The sequence below is a fragment of the Eptesicus fuscus genome, chromosome 17, assembly GCF_027574615.1.
Source record: "Eptesicus fuscus isolate TK198812 chromosome 17, DD_ASM_mEF_20220401, whole genome shotgun sequence".
Classification (NCBI taxonomy): Eukaryota; Metazoa; Chordata; class Mammalia; order Chiroptera; family Vespertilionidae; genus Eptesicus; species Eptesicus fuscus.
In genome coordinates, this window is record NC_072489.1 from 9,464,752 (window position 1) to 9,479,669 (window position 14,918).

Below are 14,918 nucleotides of genomic sequence, written 5' to 3' on the forward strand. Positions count from 1 at the left end.
ATAATTTCATTTCTGCTTTACAATATTCATATCAAAAACAATGTGTCAAGGTTGTGACAATGCTATTCATTTTTAGTTCAAGAAGCCCTTACAATTGCTGGCATACATAAATATGTAATTTGTTAACCGTTTCCATTAAGACTTTATTTATTAGTTAATTATATAAACTTAGGAATTCATTAAGAACAGCTACTGGTACAGAGAAAGAGGTAAAAATCCTAACTTGATTGGCTGTAACTGATAGTCAACGAAATTTGCCCCATGATCAGTTTCTCAGTTTTCTTTCGATTTATGAATCGTCCCTTATTCTATATTAAGTTTCACTATAGGCCATGTTCTCTTTCTAGTAATCAGTCAGCCAATGGTCTATGACTTCATAGTATATTTTAAATTCAGCGAGATCAAGTTTGCCTATTTACTTATTATTTTTTAAAATCCCTCTGTCCAGTTTTTTAGAATCTTTGCATTCCTCTGAAATGGTCATTAGTTTGCTCTATAATTTCTAATTATTCATAATATAAATGGAGTTTTGAAAGATCTGAAAATACACTAAAGAGAGAAATAACAAATAGAAACCCATGAAACCTCCCTTACCTCAAGGTTGGCACTGTTAACATTTTTGTGCATTTCTTTCACAGTCTCTATCAGGGATGACCTGGGGAGTTTTGCTACGATTCTTCCGTGGCTAGTAAACAGACCAGTGTTAAAATATGATCAAAATTATGATGTAGAAAAAATGTTTGATTCAGTTTATCATAGGATTGCGGTTTATTCTTAAAATACTAGAAAACATAATCAATTTCTCTCAGATGTGAATGTCTAATCTTTTGAGACATGGAAAAAGTAAACAAGTTAATGAGCTAGATTCGCTCACACCCTTTTCTATTGTTGCTCTGATATATTACATCGTGTTTAATTTCACTGGAAACATAATCCAGTTAGTAATGTATCCTAAAGATATCCCAGTAGCATGCCAGTCATGCGGAACACTTTCTCTGGTTTTCTTCATTTCCTAACGATGAAGAATTTCACTTGCTCCAAGTACATTACAAAATATAATGCCATTTAATTCCTAAGTTCATTTCTGTATGTATTTATTCAACAGTGTCTTGGTGATAGGAAGTGCTCAATAAACATTTGTCAAATGGAGAAGAATGAATGAAACACACCACTTAAATAGAGTGCTGTACAAAATGGCACATTATTAATGACTACATTGGAAGTCCTAGAAGTGGCTGATGTAGGAAGAAATGTGAGCCTTTATTCACAGCCAAGTCTAGGAGATGAATAGCGGGCACATGCGATGTGTGATTTATTCATATGCACAAGTAGGAGATTTATAGGTCGCTATTAAGCTACTCGAGTTCCGACTCAGTTTTAGGCTGCTCTTTTGTCATGATTAGCTATGTTGTGACTATGTTAAATAACAGGTTGAATGTGATGAAATATGCGAAATGATTTAACAGATTTTACATATACATTGTTCCAGCTAAGCCACGGTTGTCTCTCTGCTTGCGTTTAAACAATTAGACTCATGCACATCTACAAAAGCAAAAGCTCTTTTATGAGATCCACTGTCATAGAGTGGGCTATGTCTCCCAATTCATCCATATGTTGAAGTCCTAACCTCCAGACCTAGAATGTGACCATATTTGGAGAAAGGGTTCTTATAGAGGTAAAGTTAAAATAGGGTCAGTAAGTTAAAATAGGGAGTGGACCCTGATCCAATGTGACTGCTATCCTTATGAGAGCAAATCCGGATACAGACATGCACAGACTGAAGAAAAGGAGAAGGCACAGGGGACGGTCAGCCACCTGTAAGTCAAAAAGAGGGCGGGAAGGGCGCCCTTCTTCCATGGCCTCAACAGGAAACACCACCAACACCTTGACCTCAGACTTCTGATGTCTGGACTGTGAGAAAATAGATTCTGGTTATTTAAGCCACCCGATCTGCGGTGCTTTGTTACAACAGCCTAGCAAATTGTGTCCATGAATTAACAGACAATATAACGAGGAAGAATGTTGAGAAAGAATAAGGCATCTTTCAACATCGCAGCTTTAGAAAACAATGAGTCATGCCAGCCAGCATACTGTCCTCGGGGTCAAACACCATCAGAAAAGTCACTGCTCCAGGTGAGACCTCTGACGTACCCACCCCATCATTAAAACATTAGGAACTGAAACTCAACTGATTTCACTGCCCACTCCCACACCGTGATCCCTGGGATTGGCAAAGGTAGCTGTAACACGTGCTTTCGTATCTGTAAGAGTGTGCAAGCTTGTCACGCTTTCAAAGAGTAGCTCATTCTTGGCTTTGCCCCTGAGGTCTCCAAGTCACCTGTGTGTCTCCTATCTGTGTCTGTGCTGACCTAACAAATGTAACAAGAGGAGGGGAATGCCAGGAGGAGCCATTCCCAACCCCTTCACCCCCAGCCCAGGGTCACAGAGAACAGGAAAAGGGGATACATTTTATGAACGGGGTACAGGTAATGGCACTGCCCAAGGCACAGGAAAGCCCCCATGGCAAGGTGAGAAGGTCACAGTTGTTAACCTGACATAGGATGCGCGGCAGCGTTCACAGAGACCCGCCACTGTCATCGCTCAGCTCTTCCAAACCGGGGACCGGCCACTGTGGCAGCTCAGCGCCCTGGAGCGAGGCCGGCCCTGGGCGCCAGGCAAGTTTCACCGACACGTTCTAAGTTCGCAACTCCTCCATGCATTTCTCTGTGTCATCTTAATAAAACAACATGGGGTCAAGTTTTATAATAGCAACAGAGAGAGGAAAGCCATAATTTCCCACGCTTCATGACTCAGAATAATTAATTTAATAACTGTGTCATGTGAGAAGAGTAAAGAAAGAGGAGAGGGGTGTGGATACATGTGATCACTGAAGCATAAACAACTGCAAGGAAAACAAATCGCCGGGAGAGGGCTGGAAGTACAGCTCGCTGGGAAATATTTTTCAGATGCTAATTGGATTCTTCTATGGAGCCTTAAAGCAGCAGGGTCCGCAGGTGCACTGTTCATCTCCACTTGTTTTTATTTTTAGCAGTTACATAACCTCATGTCTCTAAAAACCCAATTAAACACCTTTCTGATCTCTACTGAGAATTTCCCCTAAGTAGTTCTCTACCTAGGCCGCCACAGAAGGGCGATTCCATTTACAACCGCCTGCTGGAGAGCGTTTCATCATCAGAGGTGTGGGGAATGTATTGAAATGAATAAACGGGGGAGAAGCAAAGGAAGACGCGTTTTCCTGGGCACAGTTACAGTCTCTGGGGTTCGGTACACAGCAAACATCGAGACGCCAGGTCTCAGATGAGCAGTTCTCTCTGTCCCGCCACAGTCTGTAGGTTTCCAAGAAGGAATTCCTCCGAGTGGGAGAGCACATGTGCCTAAGACCCCCACCTAAAACACAGGCCGCTAAAGTGAGTGAACCATTATTCCTATCAGGTTGGTAGTCCTGAAAGCAAATCGCCCTTTACGTAATCAGGTAAAACTCAAATCTTTGTCTACTTTCACTCAGTTTGATCTTCCTCAAATACAAAAGATACCAGCCTTCTCCCTTCTCCTATTAAGACGCTTGATTCCACCATTCGAACAGCCGGACTGTAGGCATCTCATTGTATATTCAAAGGGCTGCACCTCCTCTCCCACCGCCAGGCCTCCCGGAGGGCCTGCCCTCGGGCCAGGGGCCGCAATGGCTTACCGACAGTGTTTGTGGGATCCAGTCAGGGTTTCGATCACGAAGCACTCGCCGTCATTGAGACAGTAGGCCAGGTCCTTGTCTCGGCAGGGCTTGAAGTGCTCGGACCGCTCAGTGGCATATGTGGTCGTGTCTGTAAGGGAAGCACACAGAGCCGTGCGGTCAGTGGTGCGTTCTGACACCCCCGGCTCCTGTCACTGGCCTGAATCTCCGCATGGAGGCCCTCTCCTGGCACTGACCTTGGGAACACTAGACGGACCGGATGACACCTCCACTGTAATAAAAAAAAAAATGCACTTGGATGTGACCTCCTCCAAATTCATATAGTGAAACCTAACCCCCAGGTAATGGTATTAGGAAGCAATGGCCTTTGGCAGAGATCAGGTCATGACCAGATCTCCAAGACCTGCTTTGCCCATTCAGTCACGTGAAGACACAGCGAGAAGACGACCTTCTATGAACCAGGAACTTCCCTTGACCTTGGACTTCCCAGCCTCCAGGACTATGAGAAATAAATTTCTGTTGTTCATTATAAGTAACCCTGTCTTTGGTATTGTGAGAGCAGCCTGGACAGACTTAGACAACCACTGCATTGGATTGCCTTATTTCTCCGTCAGATTTTAACAACTGGGATCACTGGAGACAAGCCTTATCTGAGGATGTATTGGCCGTGAAAACTGAATGACCCTTCAAACTCCTCCAATCTGCTCTCATTAATTTCAGTTTTAACAAACACATTGTATGCGGGACTGAAACAATGTCCCCGTCCGTTTAGTGTTGCCAAATGTCATCAAACATCTGATCAGTGTCTATTGTGACTGTTTGTGGAAACCATTGTCAGTTTCTGTGAGGTTTTTTTGATTGTTTATTTTTGTTTTTCAGTTATAGCTGTAATTGGCTAATAGCCAAGCCAATTATCCCTTCACTTTATCCTTTTGTTATGTAATTAAAATGCAAATGTTCCAAATTCTAAAACAGAATCTTTAATGTGAACATTTTTTCTGGTGATTATTTAACAGAACCAAATTATTGCCATTTTTTTTTAGCATTATCTTAAACATGCACTTTTAAATCATAATTACTTACTTTTTTTTCCAATTAAGCAACACATCTACATCTACTTCCTAAACACAAAACTAGCCATAAGTATGTGCTGTCTGCTAGACACGGACTCTGTTACCACGTGTAGACATTCTAGTTTCACATTTTCAGAAACAAGTGTATTAGTACTACTCTCACATTCGGAAAAATATATTTTAAAAGTCAAAGATGAAAAATTATTTGGCTTTTGAGCTCTTTTAATGTCCTTTTCACAGACCTACATTAACACTAATATTCAACAGCACAGGCAATTGTACCTGCTTACTCAATGGAGGTTACAATGAGCCGTTCCTGGCCATCTCTACACTGAGCGGGCAGAGATTGTCCTAACAGGAGACTCACTCATGTCCTTCAACATTTAAAACTCCTCTGGGAGCCCCATTCCCGTAGGAATAACTAAAAATCCCTTAGCGGAGCAAAGAAAGACATAGGCCATGTGGAATTCTGCCTGTCTAATCTCATCTTCTTGCACCCTAAAACACACAACTTAATTTCTATTATTTTATTTCCCCAAATACCAGGAACTATCACACCGCTCCGTCTTCTAGACCATCTTTTACTTTGCTGGAAGACACCAAGAAATCCTTCAGAGCTCTCGTCATTTTCCCCTCTAGCACCTTTTATCGCTGGCATCATTGTGTTTAATGCTACAAGCAACCATTTGTTCACATTTGTTTCTTTAGTCTGTGAGTTCCTTGAGGCCAGATTGAGCCTGAGCCTTAATCAGAACTGGTGCTCAGTAAAAACATTTTCAGTAAATGTGATCACTCTAACATCACTAACAGTTTAAATGCCACGATGAAAAATATGATTGTTACAATCATATGAACATTAATGCACATCCTACAACAAAATGTTAGATATAATTTCACATTAATGTTATCATTTTAGTATACTCATTTTAACATTGATGAATATTGAAAAAATAAATATTCCGTTCAGATTCAGACAGATGCTCACTCATCTACTACTCATATTCCGTGAGTATTGAAGAACCCACTTCTAATACCCTTTCTTGGTGATACAATGGGAACTTACTTTTTCCATTTCAAAATACATGCCCATTAATACTTTGTAACAAAATAAAGGCACTGTAAAACAGACATATCTTCTGTTTGCCAAGATAAATCTATATGATGATTTGTTATTTAAGAGAGTATGTGATAAATAGTTTCACAGGCTCAATCTCTCTTTCCGTGGGAAATACTTAAAATTCAAGAGCTCCAAGCAAAAGATTCAGTAGGGAACACCACACAGTTGACTGCTACTGTGACTGCTGAAGTATAGTAACTCATGATCAAGTTAATTAAGTTTTCCTTTAATTTCTATTATCCATTTATTGATATCCACTGATCATTTCTCTAAGAACAGCGCTTCATTAACATGACCTACAGCATAAAAAGTGAGATCCTTCTTTCATAATCAGTGGTTTTAACAAGCTACAGGCTCCAAGAGCAATACGATGGCAAAGCAATTACAATCAATTAGTTTCATCTGACAACTACTGTCTCCAGTGGTTACCTCCCCATTCTACCAACTGCTTTCCCCATCATATCATCATCTATCAGAGGTTCAGAGACCCAGGTAAATGCCTCTGCAAACACCCAAGTTGGAAGAGAACAGAGATTGTCTGGCTTAACATACTCTGGTTTCCTATTTCCACGGCTCAGAGAGCCTCAAAATTAATTTAAAATGCACCTGCTTATCCTTCACAATAACTTGACTAAATTAAAAGAAAATTACATTATTAGTCAAGTAACTGAATACAATAAAAAGTAATGGGATGTTGGGCTTAATCTTTCTATCCTATATAATAAAAGGCTAATATACAAATCGACCGACTGGTGGAATGACTGGTCGCCATGACATGCACTGACCACCAGGTGGCAGACGCTCAACACAGGAGCTGTCCACTGGTGGTCAGTGCACTCCCACAGGGGGAGTGCTGCTCAGCCAGGCGAGTGCAGTGGTGGTGGTAGGAGCCTCTCCTGCCTCCGGGGCAGTGTTAAGGATGTCCAACTGCCAGCTTAGGTCCATTCCCCAGGGTGAGCGAGCCTAAGCCATCAGTCGGACATCCCCTGAGGGCTCCCGGACTGCAAGAGGGCGCAGGCTGGGCTGAAGGACTCCCCTGAGTGCACAAGTTTTGTGAACCAGGCCTCTAGTAGGTAAATAAACTGCACTTATCAATATATTTGCAATCTTTGAATTCACCTGAGCATTTAACCATATGGTACCCATATAGCACTACTCACCTAAAATTACAGACATTGGGCAAGATAAAGAAAACCCACCAGGATGGAGGGGAAGAAAAGAGAAAAAAGTACATGTATAGAGAAGATTTTCTAAAAGAGAGGCCTGAAAGATAAAGGAATGCTAGGCTTAAAATGAACAAAGATGGCGCTAAGGAAGGCTCTTCCAAGCACATGACTGAAGGTCCAGGTCTCAGGTCAAGGAAGTCTGTTGCTGGCAGGGGGGATAGTGCTTGCACTTGGGACCACAGGGTTTGTGCAATTATCCAGACCACTCGTCTGGCACTAGTTATCTGTCGAGTTAAATGTGTTTTCTTATATTTTTATGGGCTGTAGTCTCTACCCCTAGGGAGGTCAGGGAGAGTGCTTTGCTTTTAAGTTTTGTATTTTTTCCACATCATGTAGCATACAAAGTAAGCAATCAGTACAGTAATTAAACAAACAGTGGGAGGTGGTGGTGCTTACTCCATTAAAGGCAAAATGGGAAGAAAATGTAAGGCTGGAAGACAGAAATCCCTGCAGATTTTGCAATGAAAGTTAATTTATTAATGAATTAAAACAATGACTGGTTTTCCCCTTAAGTACCGAGTGGAACCTGAAGATTGCGTATTGAGGATTTCTATGTTGCTGGCACAATGCCACACACAACGGGAGCACAGATTTTGTTGCGGGAACAAGAGTGCTAAATGGGCTATTACAGATAATAACTGCAGCAGACAATCAAAGAAAGGGGGAGCATGATTTGGGCTACAGTTATCTTGGAGGGCTTCCCGAAGGGCTGGCCTTGGGGCGAGGTCTTGAATGGGAACGATTTCATTGGCAGGAGTAGGAATCGCACCTCAGAAGAGGGGCGCACCTAAGGAAGAACGATGAGGCCCTCATAGACCCTACTATGCTCTCCACATTCCCGGCTTTAAAATGTCAGTTTCATCAAGCAGTTCTTTCCTTCCCCCACTGAGTTCATGGCATGACAATTCTCCCAGAAAAGTTAAGAATCTGGTGCATCTAAAAGCTTTCAGGATTAGGAAAATGCCTCTACAGGCCAGAAGGCATTTAAATAAGGTCATTGACTCCAGCAGTGGGTCTGTGGAGGCTCTGGTGAAACGAACCTGCTGCTCTACGTTACAATTCCCCCCGGCATCTGCCACTGAGTGCCCCCCAGGAAGGAGCACAGGCATGAGACTGAGCTAGAAAATACTGAATGGCCAAGGAAAGCTGCAAGAAGAATGCCTCCGTGTTGGAAAGGGAAACAAACCATTTCTCGGCTGGCAAGAGGCAAAGACAGCTCTGTCCCGTGGCCCAGCCAACATCAGATGGCTGCTCACTTTGCTGGCGTGGGAGAAATGGCGGAGTGCTGGGCGAGGACTTTCAAGTTCATTGGAGTCCCAGGGCTGCTGTGAGGACTGGCAGTTCCTTGTGTGCCCCAGAGCTACCATTTCTCACCGCCCACGTAAAAAGGACTCTTGTTAAATTTGCATGACCTACCTGCCACCTTCCCCTTTGAAATGTTGCTTTTAGAAACCCCTCTCCGGCTTAAGCAAACTCTCCCAGGACAGAGCTTGCTCAGCGGAATTGCATTTATTTGGGAACTGCAGAGTTTATTAATGCTGAGTATTTTTCCTTCTACCTTCAAGCAAACACACACGCCTATACAAACTGTTTTCAGCTCTAGTAGGTATAATAGCAGCTGCTGTCACTGGAATCCTTGGCGTGGGGTAGGCTCTGTGCTTCACACACAGCATCCTGCTCCTCACATCACTGTACTGAATGGCTTCAGTCTATGTCACCATCTCTAAATCCAGGGGATCCTATCTAATAAAGAGGGAATATGCTAATTGACTGCCACGCCCTCAAATATGGCAGTACCCACAGCCACAAGATGGCAGTGCACAGTCCCCTCAGCCCCGCTGGGGTAGCAGGTGCCCAGGTGGGTCTGGCCACTCTGTGTGCATGCCTCTGGAGTCCCCTCAGCCCCCCAGTTTCCCAGGGCCAGCCTGAGGCTCAGGCAAGCCTCAGATGTCAGCTACCCAGCTGCCCAGGGCCTCCCGAGGCTCAGGTAACCAGGGCCGGCTGAGGCTTGCGCTGCTGGCAGTGGCAGCAGCAGAGGTGTAATGGGGGCATCACCTTCCCCTGATCACCAGGTCGCCTCCAGCCTCTGAGGGCTCCTGGACTGTGAGGGGGGGCAGGCTGGGCTGAGAGACCACCCCTCCAGTGCATGAATTTTCATGCACCGGGCCTCTAGTATTTAAATATTTCCCATCTTGTTGGACTCTCAGAAGAATCTGACATTCAGCTCCTGCCTTCATGAAAATGCTTTCACTGGCTCCGATGGTATCACATAGCCTTGACTTTCCCCTTGCTTTTTGTTTTTTTGTCACCTCGGCCTCATCTAATTTATATGCAAAAGCTGGCTAACTTAAGGACAGGCCTTCAAATAACTCCTAGTCTACTCTCAGCACCGTGCTAAGCTTTTCCTTTAGCTATGTTTGGCCTTAAAATAACAGTATGAATTTTTGCTGTCATTTATGCTTATATGCATATTTTACAAATGAAAAAATCAAGTCTCACAGATTTACATCATTGGCACAAGATCACATGACTCTTACCTTGCAGCTTGCTCTACTGTACTGTCCTTCACGGGCCACTTTTTAATTTCTATTTGTGTGATTTTTGGTTTGGTTTGGTTTTCACTTTTACTTATTCCCTGGCTGAGTACTACTCCGAGTGTGGTCCTCAGATCATCATCAGCAGCAGCACTGTCTGGGGGTGTATTAGAAGGACAACCCGTGAGCCCCACCACAAACCTACCGCACCAGACCCAGGCAGGGAGGCCAGAAGTCTCCAGGTAGTTCTGCGAGGTAACCTCTGAGAACTGGCTGCCTGGGGGGGTCCTGTCTGTTACCATCTACACACCTTACGCCTCCAGCTAAAGGGTTTCTCTCAACTCCAGTCTGCCTACCTCTCCTTTCCTCCTCGTTATCCCCAAGAGACCTAAAAATTAACTCGTAAGAAACTGAACGTACTTCAGGATTATTTCTCTGGTAACGTTACATCACTGATCCCTCAGGGCATATAGGGAGCCTAGTGGCCCCCTTCTCCTCACCTCCGTGTGCAATCACCAACTCTTGGTGATTCTACTTCCTGAATAGGCCTTGAACCTGCTACACACTCACAGCAACCTGCGGATTTCATCCATGGTACATATTAGGGCCCAGTGAAACATTCTGGGAAATTCTCTGCATTCCCACTAGATAATTCTGCTCCTTACAAATTCCTTCAGATTGTCCTGCCAAGTGTAGGCTCTTCTCAGGGGCACTTTGCCCATTTAGGCCAAGGCCCCACTCCCTTCGTTGTTCTCATTGCCGTTCATTCTAATGAGCAGAGACAATTTGACTGCTACTCATAGACTTGAACCACAGATGACATTTAGGCCCGGGAAACCCAGGCGTTGAGCAAATTTATCAAAGTCTAACAGAAATGAGTCTTGCCCCAGGGGAAATCCTCAGATTCTCTACGGAAAATTTATAACCTTCATTATTTTCATCTGTTTGTCCCAGAGACCACAGGCTTCTGGAAGATAGGAACATAATTTTCATTTGCTTGTTTTGTGTGTGTGTGTGTGTGTGTGTGTGTGTGTGTGTGGTTGGTGTTGCTAGTGTTTACTCCTCTGCCCAATAGCTATTCAATAAGTATGTAGAGAATGAATATTTGCTGTAGACCAAATGTTTGTGTCCTCCCCCAAATTCCTATGTTAAATCCTAACACCCAAAGTGGGGGTATCAGGAGGTGGGGGCTGTGGGGTGATTAGATCATAAGGGTGAAGCCTTCATGTAAGGATTATTGCTCTTAGAAGAGACCCCGAGAGCTCCCTCACCCCTTCCACCACTGAGGGCACAGCAGGAAGATAGCCATCTATGAAGTGGGCTCTCACTAGACTCCAAGTCTCTTGAAGCTTTGATCTTGAACTTCCAGCCTCCAGAACTGTAGAAATGTATTTATTTTCTGTTGCTTATAAGCCACCCAGTCTAAGGTATTTTGTTATAGCAGCCAGCATGGCCCAAGAACATATCCTCACACCAACCCTGAATGATAGACTATTACTTACTGGAGACGAGGTTTTTAAAATCCCCAGACTGGCTTCATCCCTTCTAGTAAGACAGCCTTGCTGGGGTGTTGCGTTGTGAGTTGATTACCCATAGGCTGAGGGAGCCCTTAGGAAAGCAGGGCACACTATGGTGAATGCAGAGCTTAAAAATCCAGGACGCAAGAGGACTGCAGGAGGAATTGTCGTGGACACAGGAGCAGCAATCGCTTACACTGGTCAGAAGAGGAGGATACTTAGACATTTTTTAATGATTATCTCTGGTTCCAAACAAACCGCCGAGGAGCTGGGTGGGACACTGCGTGTGCGCCTTTAGGAACGTCACAGCAGGACCATTTCCCACCTTCCAGATGTTCCCTCACTTACACATGAGCAGCAGCAGGTGTGCAGAAAGTCCGACACCTTCAGCCAAGGAGGGAACACGGCCTTTGTAGTGACAGGCTGGTACTGAATTCTGGAAGGAAGGAGCGTGCAGGGGGTATGCTGTGCGGCCGTTCCGGCTTCTCCAGCTCACAAACCCCAGGTCTGCCCCTGTCTTCCAGGCCAGCTCCAGGGGCGTGTTCATGAGATGCCTTTTAGGCCTGAATCACACAGCTCTCCTTCCCACACACACCCCTCAGAAACTTCCTCGTGGGATTTGATTTCTCATGCAATAATGCCTCTCACCACAGGATGGCTGACCATGGTGGGGACAGTGTTTCCTTCTGTGACCTCTTTATTTCCCAGATGCACGTTACGTGACACCGAGTGGGTGAACACCCCTGGCACATGCAGCAACAGCCTCCACCTGGTCTTCCTGTGCCCCACTGAAAGCCTTCCCCCCAGTCAACAGGTGACACACCACCGTGAGAGCTCACCTGAGCTCCCTTCATCCTGTGCCTGCCACGCCTCGTGCCCTCACTATGCAAGGTTAGCAAACACTGCCCGCGTGGTCAGCAATTCCCCACCCAACCCCCCACACTAATCCCGAGTGACAGCCTGAGCACAAAGCCCCCTTCCCGTCCGCAGCTGCTCCTCTGTTGCTCTGCTCCACCACACCAGAGCCATCAGGCCCCTTCAAGGCGGGGACGTGACACACCATTGACCTTCCCACGGCCGGTGTTGTCTCCGCCTGGCAAAACATTCCTAATTGCTTAAGACCTAGTTCAAAGTGAGCTCCCACGGAAGCCTTGCCCACATCCTGGGGTTGGCAGGAGCTGTCAGGGTTTGGGTGACCAGTAACCCTTCCTTCCTGCCTTGCATACTGTAACAATCACTCTGAATTTCAACTTAACGCTCTCTGTCTGTTCCCCACACGTTTCCCAGGCTAGACTAGGATTCCTGGAGACCTGGCAAGGCCATCTCTATGTCCCCATAACTAATCCCAGGACGTTGCATATAGTATATGCTTCACATATGCTTTCTGAGTTTTATACTGGCTGTCACAGTGGTAGTTATACCAACACCACAGGCACACACATACCCTCCGCATGGTAAGGCACCCCACCTGGCAGCTCCATACCAGTAATGTTTCTGGAGATAAATGAGGCGTATATATGCTTATGTGCATGGATTTGAGGCTGACGGCTAGTAATCGGCATTATTTTTTATGTCGGTGGGTACAAGTGAAAAATAAACAGTTCAATGTTTTTTGATATACATTTATATGTTTATTTACTCAAGAAATGTCTCCCAGACTCAAATTTCTTGCCTGTCAAGTAGGTGCAGAGTTGATATTCCAAATATCAACTGGTCTGGAAATGACAGGACCAACCAGAATAAACCTGGCCATAGCTTAAAGGGGTCCTGGAGGTCACGGGGGGCCCAGGTGTTAACTCTGTGGTTTCTGGATTAATCCTGAGGCTGTTTGGGGAGCCTGGTGCAGGGCACCCTGGGTGTGTGGAGAAACTTCACTGCGGGGGCTTTGAGCTTGGTTATTCACCAACTACAATCATTGCAATATTTTAACAGTGAATGTAATTGATGAAGCATGCTACTGTATGTCAGACTTTCTCGTGGTCTCAATTCGTGTCAGCTGCTTTAGTTGCAGCAATTCAAACCAGAAAATCTTAGGATAATAGAAACCCTAGATGTTAACATTTGAAAATGATGTTTGAAATAAAGCCATTAATCAGATATAAATATCTTCATTTTCCAGAAGAGAAATGGAAGCCCAGAGTGAGCATTCGGTATTCTGGGATCTCACAGCTGGTAGATGGAAAGGCAGGGTAAAAACCAGAGAAGCAAGACTCCGTAACAGACATTCTTCATCCTCCCTCGCTCCACAGTTCTACCTCCATGGAGCCGGGCCGGGTTTAAGGTGTTTGCATTCGAGCCTCTACCTGCCACCCTCTATTAGTCATTCTATCAGGAGTAAATATGAGAGTAATTAGGAAGTGATTATTTTTCAGTAATCCATTCATCGTCTCACACAGCCATCCAACACCCATTTTTCTGGCACATCCTGAAACACTGTATGGTAGGTATTGGGAAGAGGTAGATGGATGCACAAAAAGTAAGTACAGTTTTTGACACTGGGAATTTCTATGACTGTATCTTTCAAATTTCCTTGTCATGCTATTATAGCTTTGAAATAATGTCTAAACATTGACAAATTCTAAAATCTCTTCATAAAAATGACTATCACTCACTTTAGCGAGGTAACATCCTATTTCCCCCATAATATCCTTAGGTCTTATGTGAATCCTCTATTTTCATGTTCAGGAACCCAAGAACCTTCTCCTCCATATGGGGCATGAAGGAGGCACAGGCATTGCAGCCACATGGGCCTTGGTTTGAACCCCTGCTAATGGCATTTGCTAATGAGGGCAAGTGTCATGGGAGAAGTAGAAACATGTTCTGGGAGAGTTCAAAGAGAGGGTAGCGTCGTCAGCAGGGGCTTGATGGCTCAGATTCATTTCTTTGTCAGAAGGACTTGGAGAGGGCTGAGGTAGAAACTAGATGTATCTTAATGCTGTCTTCCCATAGGAAACATGTCTTTACTTCTGTTGTAGAATTACGTAGGATTCTTTGAGAGACGAGATTAACCACCATTCTACTCTCTGTTTCTCTGAGGTAGGCTTTTTTAGATTCCACATGTGACATCATAGAGTATGTGTCTTTCTCCATCTGACGTAGTTCACATAGCATAATGCCCTCAATGCCGATGCCTAGCCTTAGCCCATCCCTTGGTATCTTGTCTATAATTCTGGGTATGAAAAAAAAAAAGTCATAAGTTTCTCAAAAAAACTGTCAGAGAGAGCTTAAGGAGTACTAACTCCAGCTGGCTGCAAAAATTATGAAAATGATAGTAAAGTCCTGTAGAAGACTAACAGATAGTCGTTCCAGTACATGGACTATGTGGTCAAGCTGTCTTGTATCTCCAGCTCCTGCTCTAGCTAGCTGAGTGCGAGACACACAGGAGAAAATAAAGAAATGCTAGATCAGGTGGAAGATGCTTAGAAAGCATGGCAATGAGAAGATTCCACAGGAGGAGAGGGCATGCACACACGCAACCACAGCATCAGGGCCACGGAGTCATGAAGGGACATCAGAAATACACTGAGTCTAAAGGGACCTTGAACTTCAACATGTCCAAACTTAAAAAAAGACCCCAAAATTGCTAACTAAAAATATAGAAAATCAATAATGCAGTTTTAACCTCTAAAATGCCACATTTGTTCAAAACAGACCATTTCTTCATTCGCTGGAGTCATTTATCATTTTGACAACTTCCAGGTCTTGGGGAAATGCCATTAGGTTATAAAACAATTACATCTTT

General features: G+C 44.3%; 1 protein-coding gene across 3 annotated transcripts in view; it reads right to left on the reverse strand.

Moving 5' to 3' along the window:
• The window catches only part of NRG3 (neuregulin 3), a 1,064,346-nt gene that overhangs the window by 590,707 nt on the left and 458,721 nt on the right, over positions 1–14,918 (reverse strand). For all 3 annotated transcript variants that reach the window (XM_054729073.1, XM_054729072.1, XM_008149153.3), the window contains exon 2: positions 3,710–3,839. In XM_054729073.1, the coding sequence (XP_054585048.1) occupies positions 3,710–3,839 (130 nt within the window). The remainder of the gene's footprint in view (positions 1–3,709; positions 3,840–14,918) is intronic.